Genomic DNA, 13,334 nt, shown 5'->3' with positions numbered 1-13,334 from the left:
TGGGATTTGAAGTGTTGTTTCACTGATAATCTTGAGTTTGGAGAGTTTTATCAGTTGATCCCGATGGTAAACAAGTCTCGTTGCCATGGAGACTCACAATAACAAGTCTTGCAAAAACAGAAAAATATTCAGAAAAATCTCCCGTATAGCACAGCCTCTGACCAGCGTGAAAAATAAACCCGAACAGACACAGATTGACAGCTGATGTCTTAAAAAAGACGGCTATATTGCAAAAAATCACGAGTTAAAAACAGAGCTACTACAATTGCTGCTGCCACCTAGCGGCGCATTCTAGAATACCATGTGGGCGGGGCAAGGCGCTCCCTGACATGCGCACGCTTTAGAGTTGATTCTGATTTATGAACGGAAACAGGTGTAGGACGTGCGTGCGCACACTTTTATAAATTTAAAAGTTGAAGTGTGCCACATTTCCTTGTTTGCGCTGCAGAAACCTGTAGTTTGCTTTGCTACGCACAGTTTTATGCAAGAGGCCTCAGATCTTAATGTCATCACTGAATACATCATAAGCTTCTGTTTGTTCAGGTTTTCTATCCATTCATATGATTCTGCAAAGAAAATCCATCATAAAAGCAGCTCTGCAGACCAATTTTATGTCCCTACCATTGTCAAAATTAAACCTATGCCCATGGGTCCTGGTCCAAGAGAAAAGTCCTCATGTCTGCAGAAACCAGTTCAGATTTACGATCCACAGGAAAAAAAACTTTTGTCCAAGAGACCAGCCCCTCCTTGCTCCTGTTCTGGTTCTGTTCACTGACATCACAGAGAATAACGACAATGAGGTTGAATAAAGAATAATCTGGTGTGAAGGGCCTGGTTTTACAACAGACAGGAAATGAAGAACAGCTGCTCTTATTTTGACATGCTGACCGGGTGCTACATTGTTTACTCTTGTTTCCTTGACGTGTTTTATTTATCACTCTAAGTAAACACACGGCGTCGTGTTTACAACAGGACTTTAAGCAAATAAAAAATGAAAATCGTTTAAATGAAACACTGAGTAAAACCGAACTTCGACTGGAAACTCTCTTTGTTTGTTCTCTTCCGGTTAGCCTAGCCGTTAGCTTAGCTCGGCCTCCAACCACGAAGAAGAAGCAGCAGCTGTTCTCTCAGTCCAACATGGAGGATATGTACGTTAAACCCGGTAAGTTCTCTTTTAAATTATCCTTTAACCCAAAGCTAGGACCAAACAACCCGGACCGAACCTTTCATTAACTGTTAGTTAGGTCTTTGAGGATAGCTGAGCTATGCGAACAAGAAGGACGTTATTTAAACATCTGCTAATGTTACTGAAGCCACGGATGAAAACAACTGAGTCCGCAAACAAAGATTGTTTATTTTCTTTATAAGTTGATCTTTATTGTCTTTCGGCGCGTGAGGGATTCATTTATCACCAGTTATTGTGTTCAAACTGAAGTTTGGTCACCTACCCTGGTTTGTCAAGTTTCACGTCATGAATATGACATAATCAATATTCAGATCTTTGTTGTTTCCACATCTGGTTGTTTAAAAACTTGCTCCTGTATGTTTTTTTTTTCCTGGTTTACAGAAAGGGGAAAAGGAACCAAATATGTTGATTATGTAAAGCCTTTAGTTTGTTCCAAGAAGTGTTGTCTTATCAGAACTGTTTTTGTTGCCAAGGTAACCAGGAGCAGGGCTGGAATGACCCTCCTCAGTTCTCCTATGGTCTTCAGATGGCCCATGGACCACAGAGGAACCTCTTGAACAAAAGAGCAGTTCCAGTGATAGCCTCAGGTATGAAAACAGCTAACCCTAATCTGGGACCAGATCAGCTGATCGGTTCTGATTGATCTTTTTAAATAATCTGAATGCCTCAGACATCTTGGCTCTGATTGGTCCTCAGGTCTAGGAGTCCCGCCCACAGCCCCTCCATCTTCCAACCCTCTGCTCCCACCTCCATGTGGTAAAGCCCATTCCCCTCTCCATCCAGGTACAGCACAGCAGGTTAAACTAGAAACTCCGGTTGTCATGACAACGAGCCCAGCTGACAGCTCTTGTAACTTCTCCCCAGTTCATCCTCCACCTGACGGAGTGGCCGCTCCTCCTGTGGGACCAATGAGGAGTCAGAGAGAGGCTGACAGCAGCCAATCGGCGCCTGACATGGAGGCGGTGATGTTGGCGCTCAACCGAGCGCTCGATGCCTGCAGGAAGTCAGTGAAGGTGAGTTCAGATCCTCCTCCTCCACAGGAAGCGCCACTCATCCTGAACACAGACGCCACACCCACCTCAGCTGCTGCCGCCACACATCAACGCGGTGGCCATGTTGACCAGTTCTATCTGGATTAAATGTTTAATGTTTGTTCGTCCTTCAGTTTATGTTAAGAAATAAAGTTGGCTACTGTAACGGGGTGTTATCAATAATCACTGACAGGTGATCAATAGTTTCTTGGGCTTACGGTGAGTTAAATCCATAATGGCTGAGCACAGGACGATGGAAGGTAAAACCAGGAGTGTGGAGATGGTTGATTTCCCCACGTTTAAAACTGCTGTCTATAGAAAGATGGAAAGAATCTATTATTTGCTCATCAATACATCCAGAAAGATCAATTTCATCATTTAGAAGAAGTGCGCTTTACAAACCTCACATGTATTAAATTTATTTTTTAAGTTTAACGTGAACTTATTTCAGAGTTTTGACGTTCTCTGCCGCCGTTTGTTCGCTGGTCGGCCGCCATATTTTGCCCCTGGCGGACTTTACTGCACGTGTGCGACCCTGAGCAGAGATAGGAAAAGAAGACGATGTCTCACTCTGTAGGGTTTTTTTTTTTATTGCCAACAATAGACGACAGGTAAATTCATTGTTGATTATTTTTATTGTCAACAACATTGACTAATCGTTGCAGCCCGACCCGTCATACTGGTTCCCAAATCCAACAACTCCACAGCGTCTCTCGTAATGAAGAACTTTAAAAGGGCCTAAAAGACGCGGTTCTACCTTAAATAGATGGAAACTTGACACCATACAGCAGGCTGCTCACTTCAGTCCTGTGAGGGCCACGATCAGCAGGTTTTCCATGTGTTCCTGCTCCACCACACCAGACTCAGTAATCTGAGTCTGATAAATTATTAACCAACTCGGCTTTTAACCAGATGTAGCCCCACGTTTTCATGGAGAGACGGCTTTTTCTTCTGTCCTCCAGACCAGCTGCTCCTAACGGAGAGGGTTCAGGAGGTTGTTGTGAATGGACAAATGTGCTGGAGGACATGATCTGGCTCACCTCAGGGTTGTAAATTGTCTCCACTTGTGTCCATCATGTACACTGACAGCTGTAGAACTTCTTCAGAACTTTATTGTGAAGTTTTCTGGTGACAATCTTTCATCCTTTCTTCAGGACTCAGAGCCTGAACCTGGTCCTGCCTCATCAGTTTATCAGCTGGTGTGATGAATCATCTCGGCTTGATTGTTTTCACATTCAAGCCATCGACAAGCTGGGGGGGTTAAAGAACGTTTTTTGTTTGTTGATTGTGTTTTAACATCACCAGGAGGCCCCGGTGAGAACTGTGAGGAAACAATATATTACTGCTGAAGTGGCTGCAGGTTTTTTTTGTATTTTACACCAAACTCCTGCTCAGATTTGACCTGCATCATGTGGTTTTATTGTAGCTAATTTTAACAATAGACGTCTATTGTTAAAATGATCTAATGTTATAAATATCTAAAGCAGCTCCACCTAAAACAGAAACTTTAAGAAGACCACCTAGAACACTGGAGAAAATGGAAAGCTGAAAAGAAGCTGCAGGAGAGTGGAGAGGAAAAACAAAACTAACAGTCCATCATGAAATTTTACCTGAACAACTCAAAATCTACAATAATACACATAAACAGGCCAGAACACTCCACTTCTCAAACCTCATCACAGATAACCAAACATTTCAAATATTGTGAAGTACTCTCTTCATACGGGTGTCTTCCCTGCTGCCTGTAAAACGGTGGTGATGAGGCCCCTTCTGAAGAAAAGTAATTTAGAACTCAATAATTCTTAATAATTACCGACCTGTATCCAACCTACCACTTTTAAGTAAAATCATAGAAAAAGTTGTTTTTATTCAGTTAAATGGTTTTAGGAAGAACCACAGTACCAAGACACTCTTTAAAGATGGTTAATGACCTCAGGTGGAACTTGGACGCATGAAAACTTTCAGTTCTGGTTCTGCTGGGTCTGAGCGCCGCCTTTGATACAGTTGATCACCAGATTTTATTAGACCAACTCAGAAGTCTGGTGGGCCTCTCAGGTACTGCTCTTAAAAGGTTTTACTTCTATCTCACAGATCGACAGTTTTATGTAAATATGGATACATGATTCTCAAAGACCCATAAAATCCAGTGTTGGGTTCCCCAAGGACCAGTTCTAGGCCCACTTCTTTTAAATCTGTCCATGTTGTCTCTTGGGGATGTCATCAGGAGACACAGTATTGATTTCCACAGCTATGCTGATGATACGCAGCTTTACATCGCTATGTGTCCTGATGACCTGGAGCCAGTTAACATCATTTTAAACTGTCTTTTAGATTTAAAGTCATGGATGGCAGAGAACGTCTTACAGCTCAATCAGAACAAAACTGAAGTTTTAATTATGGGTCCTGAAGACAAGAGAGAGATCATTTGATCAAAATTACAACATTTTAATCCTCCTCAGGATGTGAGAAATCAAATTACTCTCACTTTTGACTCTGAGCTGGATTTTATTCCACACATCAGAAACGTAACAAAAACAAGATTTTATCATCTTAAAAACATCACCAGAGTCGTCCATTCCTCTCTCTTACCAGCACGGAGGTGCTGATGCTTTTATTTCTATTAGATTACTGTAACGCCCTGCTCTCTGGTCTTCCCAAAAAGTCCATTTCTAACCTGCAGCTACTCCAGCACTCAGCAGTAGAGTTCTGACGAGGACCAGAGGGCGGGAACACATTACACAAGGTGTAAAATCGCTGCATTGGCTCCCCGTGCATTTCAGGATGATTTTAAGCTTCTTGTACTGGTTTATAAATGTCTTGATGGTCTTGGGCCTTCTTATTTATCAGACCTGCTTTTAGATTATGAACCCTTGCAGACCCCGAGGACCTCTGGTACCGGCCTCTTAGCTGTTTACCCAAGAACACAGTTTTTATAAACTCGTATTGTTTCTAAGTGTAATTTTTCTTGTTTTTACATTTTAACTCCAGTGTTTCATCCTAGGGATCCTTCACACCAGCAGCTTTACCTGCTCTGTCTGCAGGGTTGTTGCCATGGTGACTGCCCTTGTCTGGGTGGCTGGGGGTCCTGCACTGCAGCCCTGTGGCTGTGGTGTGGACCCCAACCTGCCATGACCTGGGTGGATCCTGTGGTGGCGCTCTCTGTGGTCATGGGTGGGCTGGCTACCAGTCTGACTGGATCCCCAAGATCCTGTTTCCTCACAGCAGCTTCAGCCAGATGTTTTCATTCTGTTATTATTTTCATACTTATATCCAGTTCAGAGACAGTAGCCAGGGATGGAGGTCATGTTGGTACAGAATGGGGTTTGGGTTGGGGGACGAGTGTACATGAAGCTTGTTTGTATGTGTGAGTTTGTGTGAACTACTATGAGGTGTGCTTTAATTTTTTGTGAAGGCTTTTAAATTTTGCTTTTAATATGTAAAGCGCTTTGTGTATTAAGTGCTCTATAAATACATTTGATTTGATTTGAGCTGCTAATGAATTACCCGTACAGGAAAAATAAAGTTTTCTGGATCAGAATCGTTAAAGGTTTATAAAAAACTCATTTCACCATCTAACTGTAGTAATTATTATTATTATAGTAAATCCTGCAGTAAACTACCGGAGTACCACTGGAGTACTACGTATACTGTACTACACTTCTCAAAAAACTAAAGGGAACACTTAAACAACACAGTGTACCTCCAAGTCAGTCACACGTGTGTGAAATCAAACTGTCCACGTAGGAAGCAACACTGACTGACCATCAGCTCCACATGCTGTTGTGTAAATGGAACAGACAACAGGTGGAAATTATCGGCAGTTATAAAGACACCCCCAATAAAGGAGGTTCTGCAGGTGGGGACCACAGACCACTTCTTAGTTCCTGCTTTCTGGATGATGTTTTGGTGACTTTTAAATGCTGGTGGTGCTTTCACTCTAGTGGTAGCATGAGACGGAGTCTACACCCACACAAGTGGCTCAGGTAGTGCAGCTCATCCAGGATGGCTCATCAATACGAGCTGTGGCCAGAAGGTTTGCTGTGTCTGTCAGCGTCGTGTCCAGAGCATGGAGGCGCCACCAGGAGACAGGTCAGTCCATCAGGAGACGTGGAGGAGGCTGTAGGAGGCAACAACCCAGCAGTAGGACGCTACCTCCACCTTTGTACAAGGAGGAACAGGAGGAGCACTGCCAGAGCCCTGCAACATGACCTCCAGCAGGCCACAGATGTGCATGTGTAGCTCAAACGGTCAGAAACAGACTCCATGAGGGAGGTATGAGGGCCGACGTCCACAGGTGGGTTGTGTTTACAGCCCAACACGGTGCAGGACGTTTGGCGTTTGCCAGAGAAAACACCAAGATTGGTAACGTGGCCACTGGCGCCCTGTGTTCTTCACAGATGAAAGCAGGTTCACACTGAGCACATGAGACAGACGAGACAGAGTCTGGAGACGCCGTGGAGAACGTTCTGCTGCCTGAACGTCCTCCAGTATGACCGGTCTGGCAGTGGGTCAGTAATGGTGGGGGGTGGCATTTCTTTGGTCAACGTCTAGACTGTCCAGGAGTTGGCGGATACTTTAGTCCAGGTCTGGGAGGAGATCCCTCAGGAGACCATCCGCCACCTCATCAGGAGCATGGCCAGGCGTTGTAGGGAGGTCCTACAGGCACGTGGAGGCCACACACACTACTGAGCCTCATTCTGACTTGTTTTAAAGTTGGATCAGCCTGTAGTGTGTTTTCCCACTTTAATTTGGAGTGTGACTCCAAATCCAGACGTCCATGGGTTAATACATTTGATTTCCATTGATCATTTTTGTGTGATTTTGTTGTCGGCGCATTCAGCTGTGTAAAGAACAAAGTGTTTAATAAGAAGATTTCATTCATTCATATAGGATGTTATTTCAGTGTTCCCTTTATTTATTTATTTTTGGTAATCCAAACCTGCAGAGCTCTATAAATCCATCTGTTTAAATGGTCATGCAATACCGCGGCCGACCACCAGAGGCCGACACTGCATTATAGCTTTTTTTTTTGTTTTTTTTTTTTACTTGTCCTGTCCAGCATCATAGCAGCAAAATGATAATCTGGTTGCTGTATCGTGCTGAACAAATTTGCTCTGCCAAGGGGAGGTCTATGGGTAAGGCTCCCCTTGATAATGTGATTAATTTATTTACTTTGAATCATGGAGTCTATGTGATCTTGCTGGACCTGACCGGAGGGGACAGAAAAAGATGGAAAATAGCAAAAAGAGCAAAAGGGAAAGAAGAAAGGAGACAAAAAGATCACAGACAGAAGGAAACGACCCTTCAATCCACACCATCACCAGACAACAAACTGTTACACCTGTACATGAACACACCAGAACATTTCCTACAACTTTTACAAAAACAGAAACACACACACAGAAAAAACAGGGCTGCCAGTCATTAAGAGTTTTTAAATAATAACCAAATCAAAAAGACATAACAGCGACCAGATACTAACTCACAGGAAAAAAAAAAAAAAAAAAAAAATGATCACTTCACTTATCACTGCATTATATCTGAACTAAACCTTACCCTCTGTAGGATCAGGTGTGTAATGATGTGGCCAAAAGGCTCCGCCTTCTGGAAGACAGCTGGGAGTCAGGAAGACTCAGCCTACCTGTCAGGAGACGCATGGACACTCTGTCCCAAGGTAACGTGTCTCACTATGCATCTCTCTCTCATTACACACCTCTCTGTTTGTCCACCTGTCTGACAGACTACCTGTCTTTCAGAGTTGCAGTCAGGTCGGTGGGAGTCGGCAGATGAGGTCCATCGCTCCCTAATGGTCGATCATGTGACCGAGGTCAGCCAATGGATGGTCGGTGTTAAACGACTCATCGCCGAGACCAGAAATCTGAGTCCAGAACTCTTAGAACCTCTTTTCAACCTCAAAGAACAAGTCCAGGACCCTGTAGAACCAGTCCAAGTGACAGGTTCCCAGTCCTAACCTCTCAGCAGGTTCTTCTTTAAATGAAACCAGGATCTTTAGCTGTAACAATCATGAACCTCTAGATTCTGGTCCTAGAGCAGGTTCTGATTGGGTTTTATGGAGGGTTGGATGTTGAAACTGATTCTGTTCTGGTCTCTTAACGGTGTTTGGACTCTCTGGACTCTGGAGACATGACTTAAGATTAAAATCAACCTTTTGGGTTCCTGGAACTGGTCCAGTCCAGTCTCTTGACTTGGTACTTTGGGCTCTGAACTTTTATTTTCCTCTAGATTCTCTCCTTCTTGAACATCAGACTCTGGACTCTGGACTCTAAACGGTCTTTGTTTGGAGCTGTAGGACTCTGTCAGTCTAAAATTTTCTCTGAACTCTGAACCCTGGATTTCGGCCCAGTTTACCAGCCTGATCACCCAGACACAAACCTGGACCTCTGGCTTCTTTTTGGACTTTACAAACTTCAAAGACCTGGTTCCAGGTGTTGATTGGATCTGATCGGGGTGCCTGACTGTGTCTCTCCATGAGCCTGTGATGTGGGCCATGTGCGTGAGGCTCTAGACCACCTCTGTTCCAGGGATGGCTGCAGATAATTTAGACCCATTATCACATGACCAGAGAAATCTGTCAGGTTGATTCTGATTGGCTCACAGCGAGAGGACACGTCATCTGGTTCAGCCAGACCAGATTCAGAATGAAAGTGATTTTATTGATGATCTGAGCACATGTCTGTTTATATAATGATCATTAATCAGAAGCATCCAACACCCGGACGTTGTGAATGATTTCATCATGAAATCAGCCTGTTTTCATCAGCTGCTGCGAAGTCCTTTTCTGTAAAGGGTTAATAAAGTTTGATTAATTCAGATGTTCTTGAGCCCGGTCGGACACGGTTAATGTCTGGTTACGATGGGTGTACTTCCTGGTTATTGAGTTCAACATCTCGTTCATTTTAAATGCTAATTGTATGAAACTTGGCAAAGATTTTCTTTGATCATTATCTTTAGAACTCCATCACTTATTCTGCAGGATGTACAGAACAGGAGGCGCAGGTATGCATGGATGTTCGGGACCCGTTAGACTCCCCTTATAACCACCGGCCTGTTTTTCTTTCCTTGCTAAATGCATGGCAATAAAAAAAAGCTGAAAACCATAAAATAATCTTGGTGTGTTGGGATACGTGTAAACAGTGGTGTGAATCTGGTGAATGTATCTCGTGTGTATGTGTGCACATGTGTGTGAAATTCAAGTAAAAGGCAAAAAGAGCTTTGCTTATGATTTTTTCTTGATCAACAAAGGGTTTTGACAAAGAGGGCATAAAAGCAAAATGTATATAAAAGAATAAAATGATCCAAATCTATGCTTAATTCGGTACCCGAACGTCCCCCGAGGGTTAATAAACTCTCCTTTAGAGCTCAGAAACAAATCCAGGTAGAATCCAGTTTCTATCTTAGAACCAACAATCTGGTTTCCATGGTAACAACTTTGTTGGTTCCTCTTGGTCATTTAAACGTAAATCAGTTTTCATAGAAAAAAACCAAAAGAATCCAGGTTCGCGGAAGTTCATCTCATGAGAGCTTGAGACCAATGAGGATGGAGATGTTGATGAAGATGTTCTCCTCATCATCATTTGATGCTGTTGATTAGAAATGATCTGTGCTTTCAAATCAATCATTCCGTTCTAGATCACCATGAAAAACATGAGACTGGACCTGAAGCCCCCCATCCTACCCCCACCCTCCTCACGGGCGATGAACTTTAACCTGGATCCGCTCCCAAGGATGCCCCACTATCATCAGGCGGCAGAGACTGTGAGGGAGAACTGGGACAAAGTTCATATGCTCACTTCTACGCACACACACGCACCACACTCAAGTACACTACTACAGATACACCTCCCCGAGATTCACTGTCTGGGTCCCCCCCCCCACCTCCCTCCACTCCCGGGCAGTGGGTTGATTGGACGCGCTCAGAGAATGCAGCTGCGTCTGCACTTGCTGTGATGGGAGACCCCCCCCCTCCCCCGCCACGTGTTTCTGATGTTGTGATTGTCTGAGTTTTGTTCTTTATGTACTGAGGAGTGTTTTTTGTATCTCAATAATGGGCCCTTAGGCCCAGGGTGGAGATGCCTTTTTTTTATCCTCTCCAGCTACATCTTACTCCCCTAATGTTACCTTTCACCTATATCTAAGACAAGGAGCGCTGTTGAAACGGCTGCTCCGTCAGCCTGTTCCTGTTTGTGTTATATGTTGTTTTGTCTAGTCTTGCATGGGTTGTACTGAAAACATGAATTTCCCTGGAAGGGATTAATAAAGTATTTCTGATTTCTGATTCTGAAGTACTCAGATCTGTCCAGCATGGGGCAGCAGAGTCCAGCTGTCCATCCAACAACCACCGTACATTCATATCAAGTCACACCAACCAGAGCTCCCAGTCCGCTCTACAAGCTAACCTTTATCAGAGCCAGCTGAGCTTTAAACTCAGCTCCACGTTATTTTCCATAAACTTCATTCAACCTAAATAATCAGTTTCTATAGTCATCTGGATCTGGGCTTCACATGTCGGGCTGGTGGATCATAACCAAACTGGAAGTAACGCTGCAAGATGCACAAAGAAGAAACAATGCAGAAATTTATAGAAAACTATATTAAAACCAAGGCTGTTCATCAGCTGATCAAATGTTTAAGAAAGTTTCTCTACAAATTCCAAATCTCAAAATAAATGTGTCTTTCAGCATATTTTCTACTTCCTGGTTTTGAAGGAGGCTGGATTGTTTATCTCCAGGAGCACAGCTCCTCGCTGCTGAGGATGGACACCGAAAGGGTCGTTTAAACATCCCCCAGCTGAGTAAGAGGTCTTAGGATTATTTTTTTTTTAACTTGTCCTGTCCAGCATCATAGCAGCAAAATGATAATCTGGTTGCTGTATCGTGCTGAACAAATTTGCTCTGCCAAGGGGAGGCCTATGGGTAAGGCTCCTCTTGATAATGTGATTAATTTATTTACTTTGAATCATGGAATCTATGTAATCTTGCTGGACCTGACCGGAGGGGACAGAAAAAGATGGAAAATAGCAAAAAGAGCAAAAGGGAAAGAAGAAAGGAGACAAAAAGATCACAGACAGAAGGAAACGACCCTTCAATCCACACCATCACCAGACAACAAACTGTTACACCTGTACATGAACACACCAGAAAATTTCCTACAACTTTTACAAAAGCAGAAACACACACACAGAAAAAAACTAGTCATTAAGAGTTTTTAAATAATAACCAAATCAAAAAGACATAACAGCGACCAGATACTAACTCACAGGAAAAATAAAGAGGTCTTAGGAATTAATGAAGTAATCCTAGAATGAGTAAAGTAGTCCTGCAAATGACTGAAGAAATCTTAGGACAGAGTAAAGTAATCGTAGGAATGAGTAAATTACTATGAATGAGTAGAGTAGTCCTAGTGTGGCGAGGTTGTAAGGCAGGGGTGCCCAAGTCCGGTCCTCGAGATCTACCATCCTGCAGCTTTTTGATGCAATCCTTATCCTACACGCTTGAATCAAATGACTGGCTCGTTACCAGGCCTCTGTAGAGCTGAATGACATGCAGATGACTTCTGATTCAAGTGTGTTGGAGAAGGGTTGCGTCTGAAAGTTCCAGGATGGTAGATCTCGAGGACCGAACTTGGGCACCCCTGTGGTAAGGCAACAAAATGATTTCCTTATTATTAAAAAAAAAAAATAAAAGTGACAACGGCATCTGGGGGTGGCAATCCCCCAGAAAACCTAATACCAAAAGGTAGGCCCAAATAAAAATGTACCAGGGCAGATGGGTTCCCATAAAACAATTACATCTTTATTTAACCAGTTTCTTTTCAAACACAATTAAAACATCTAAACCTTGACAACCTCTCGAGTAACCCTATATGATGGGGTTAGATCATGTGGATGCGTTCAGCCCATAACCAAAATAAGGGGTTAGATATGCAACAGAACATGCTTTAATTACATCAAAATTAGAAGCAGGCGACCAAAAAGAAACCCAAACAATATTACAACCTTGGCTGCCCCCACAATACTGATCAGTCTGTGCTTTACTCCTCACACTTGGGTGAAAGGGTAAATTGTCAGTCGGAGAAGTTTGTCTCCACCCGCCGATGCACTGGAGGAACGGGCAGGAAACCAAGCAGAGACAAAACAGCAGGATATCCACACACAGATAGCTTGGGACGCGCTAATCTCCGTATCTAAAAGAGAAACACAGACCCTGTTATTACCTGGATTAATGTTCTGCTCTGCCTGCAGAGCAAATGCCATCTTACCCGTAGCTACACCCGCCTCCCATGGGGAGCGAGAAAGAAGAGGCCAGGAGTACTGTAGCAGGTCTGGGTGAACTGCCCTGGCACCAAACTCGATTGTCAAGCAGTACACAGCCGAAGTGAAACTGCATGGAATGCGGTATTCAATGCGGCCTGGACAGCCAGTGGTCCACAACACTGCAGAGAAACAATCAACAGTAACTACCAAAGGCTGCCACAGCCCCAACAGAGAAGAACAGAAATCATGGCACTTACAATTGCAGGGGAGATGATATTGACACTGGCACATGACCTGCCAGCATACAGCACCTACTGTAGGGACAAACACCTGCCCAGATATACAGGCGCTCTACTCTGCCCAGCAATCAGTGCCATTTGCACTACACCTTGCAATGACAATGTGTGAGTGAGGAAATTGACTAAACTAGGAATGACTAATGAAGTTCTAGAAATGAGAGAAATAATCCTAGGAATGGGTAAGGTAATTCTAGTAATGTGTTAAGTAGTGCTGTGAATGACAAAAGTATTTCAAAGACTGAGTAAAGTAACCCTGGGAATGAGTCAAATGTTCCTGCGAATGAGCAAAGTAATCACAGGAATGAGTGAAGTAATCCTAGGAATGAATAAAGTAATGAGAGAAGTAATCCAAGAAATGAGTAAAGTAGATCTAGGAATGAGTAAGTAGTCCTAGGAATGAGTGAAGTAGTGCTAGGAATGAGTAAAATAATCCTAGGAATGAATGAAGTAATCCTAGGATCGAGTGAAGTGATGAGGGAAGTAATCCTAGGAATGAGTAAAGTAGTTCTAGGAATGAGTAAGTGGTCCTAGGAATGAGTTAAGTA

The 13,334-nt window shown here is 43.4% G+C and overlaps 1 protein-coding gene across 1 annotated transcript; it reads left to right on the top strand.

The window, feature by feature from the left end:
* Positions 1-928: 928 nt before the first annotated feature.
* On the top strand, positions 929-9,059 carry sra1 (steroid receptor RNA activator 1). Its single transcript, XM_042008911.1, has 6 exons — positions 929-1,162; positions 1,660-1,773; positions 1,883-1,969; positions 2,051-2,199; positions 7,783-7,891; positions 7,974-9,059. The coding sequence occupies exons 1-6, from the start codon at positions 1,138-1,140 to the stop codon at positions 8,186-8,188; spliced, it is 699 nt and encodes a 232-aa protein (XP_041864845.1). The 5' UTR covers positions 929-1,137; the 3' UTR covers positions 8,189-9,059.
* Positions 9,060-13,334: the final 4,275 nt, after the last annotated feature.

The sequence above is a fragment of the Melanotaenia boesemani genome, chromosome 15 (assembly GCF_017639745.1).
Source record: "Melanotaenia boesemani isolate fMelBoe1 chromosome 15, fMelBoe1.pri, whole genome shotgun sequence".
In the NCBI taxonomy this organism is placed as follows: Eukaryota; Metazoa; Chordata; class Actinopteri; order Atheriniformes; family Melanotaeniidae; genus Melanotaenia; species Melanotaenia boesemani.
This window is presented reverse-complemented; position numbering and strand designations above follow the sequence as displayed.

What these genes read in the sequence shown, in the direction of transcription:
- sra1 (XM_042008911.1), top strand. Translation starts at nt 1,138, where the DNA reads ATGGAGGATATGTACGTTAAACCCG. An exon ending in CCATTCCCCTCTCCATCCAG is followed by an intron (nt 1,970 to 2,050) that starts GTACAGCACAGC and finishes ACTTCTCCCCAG; the next exon opens with TTCATCCTCCACCTGACGGA. An exon ending in CATGGACACTCTGTCCCAAG is followed by an intron (nt 7,892 to 7,973) that starts GTAACGTGTCTC and finishes CCTGTCTTTCAG; the next exon opens with AGTTGCAGTCAGGTCGGTGG.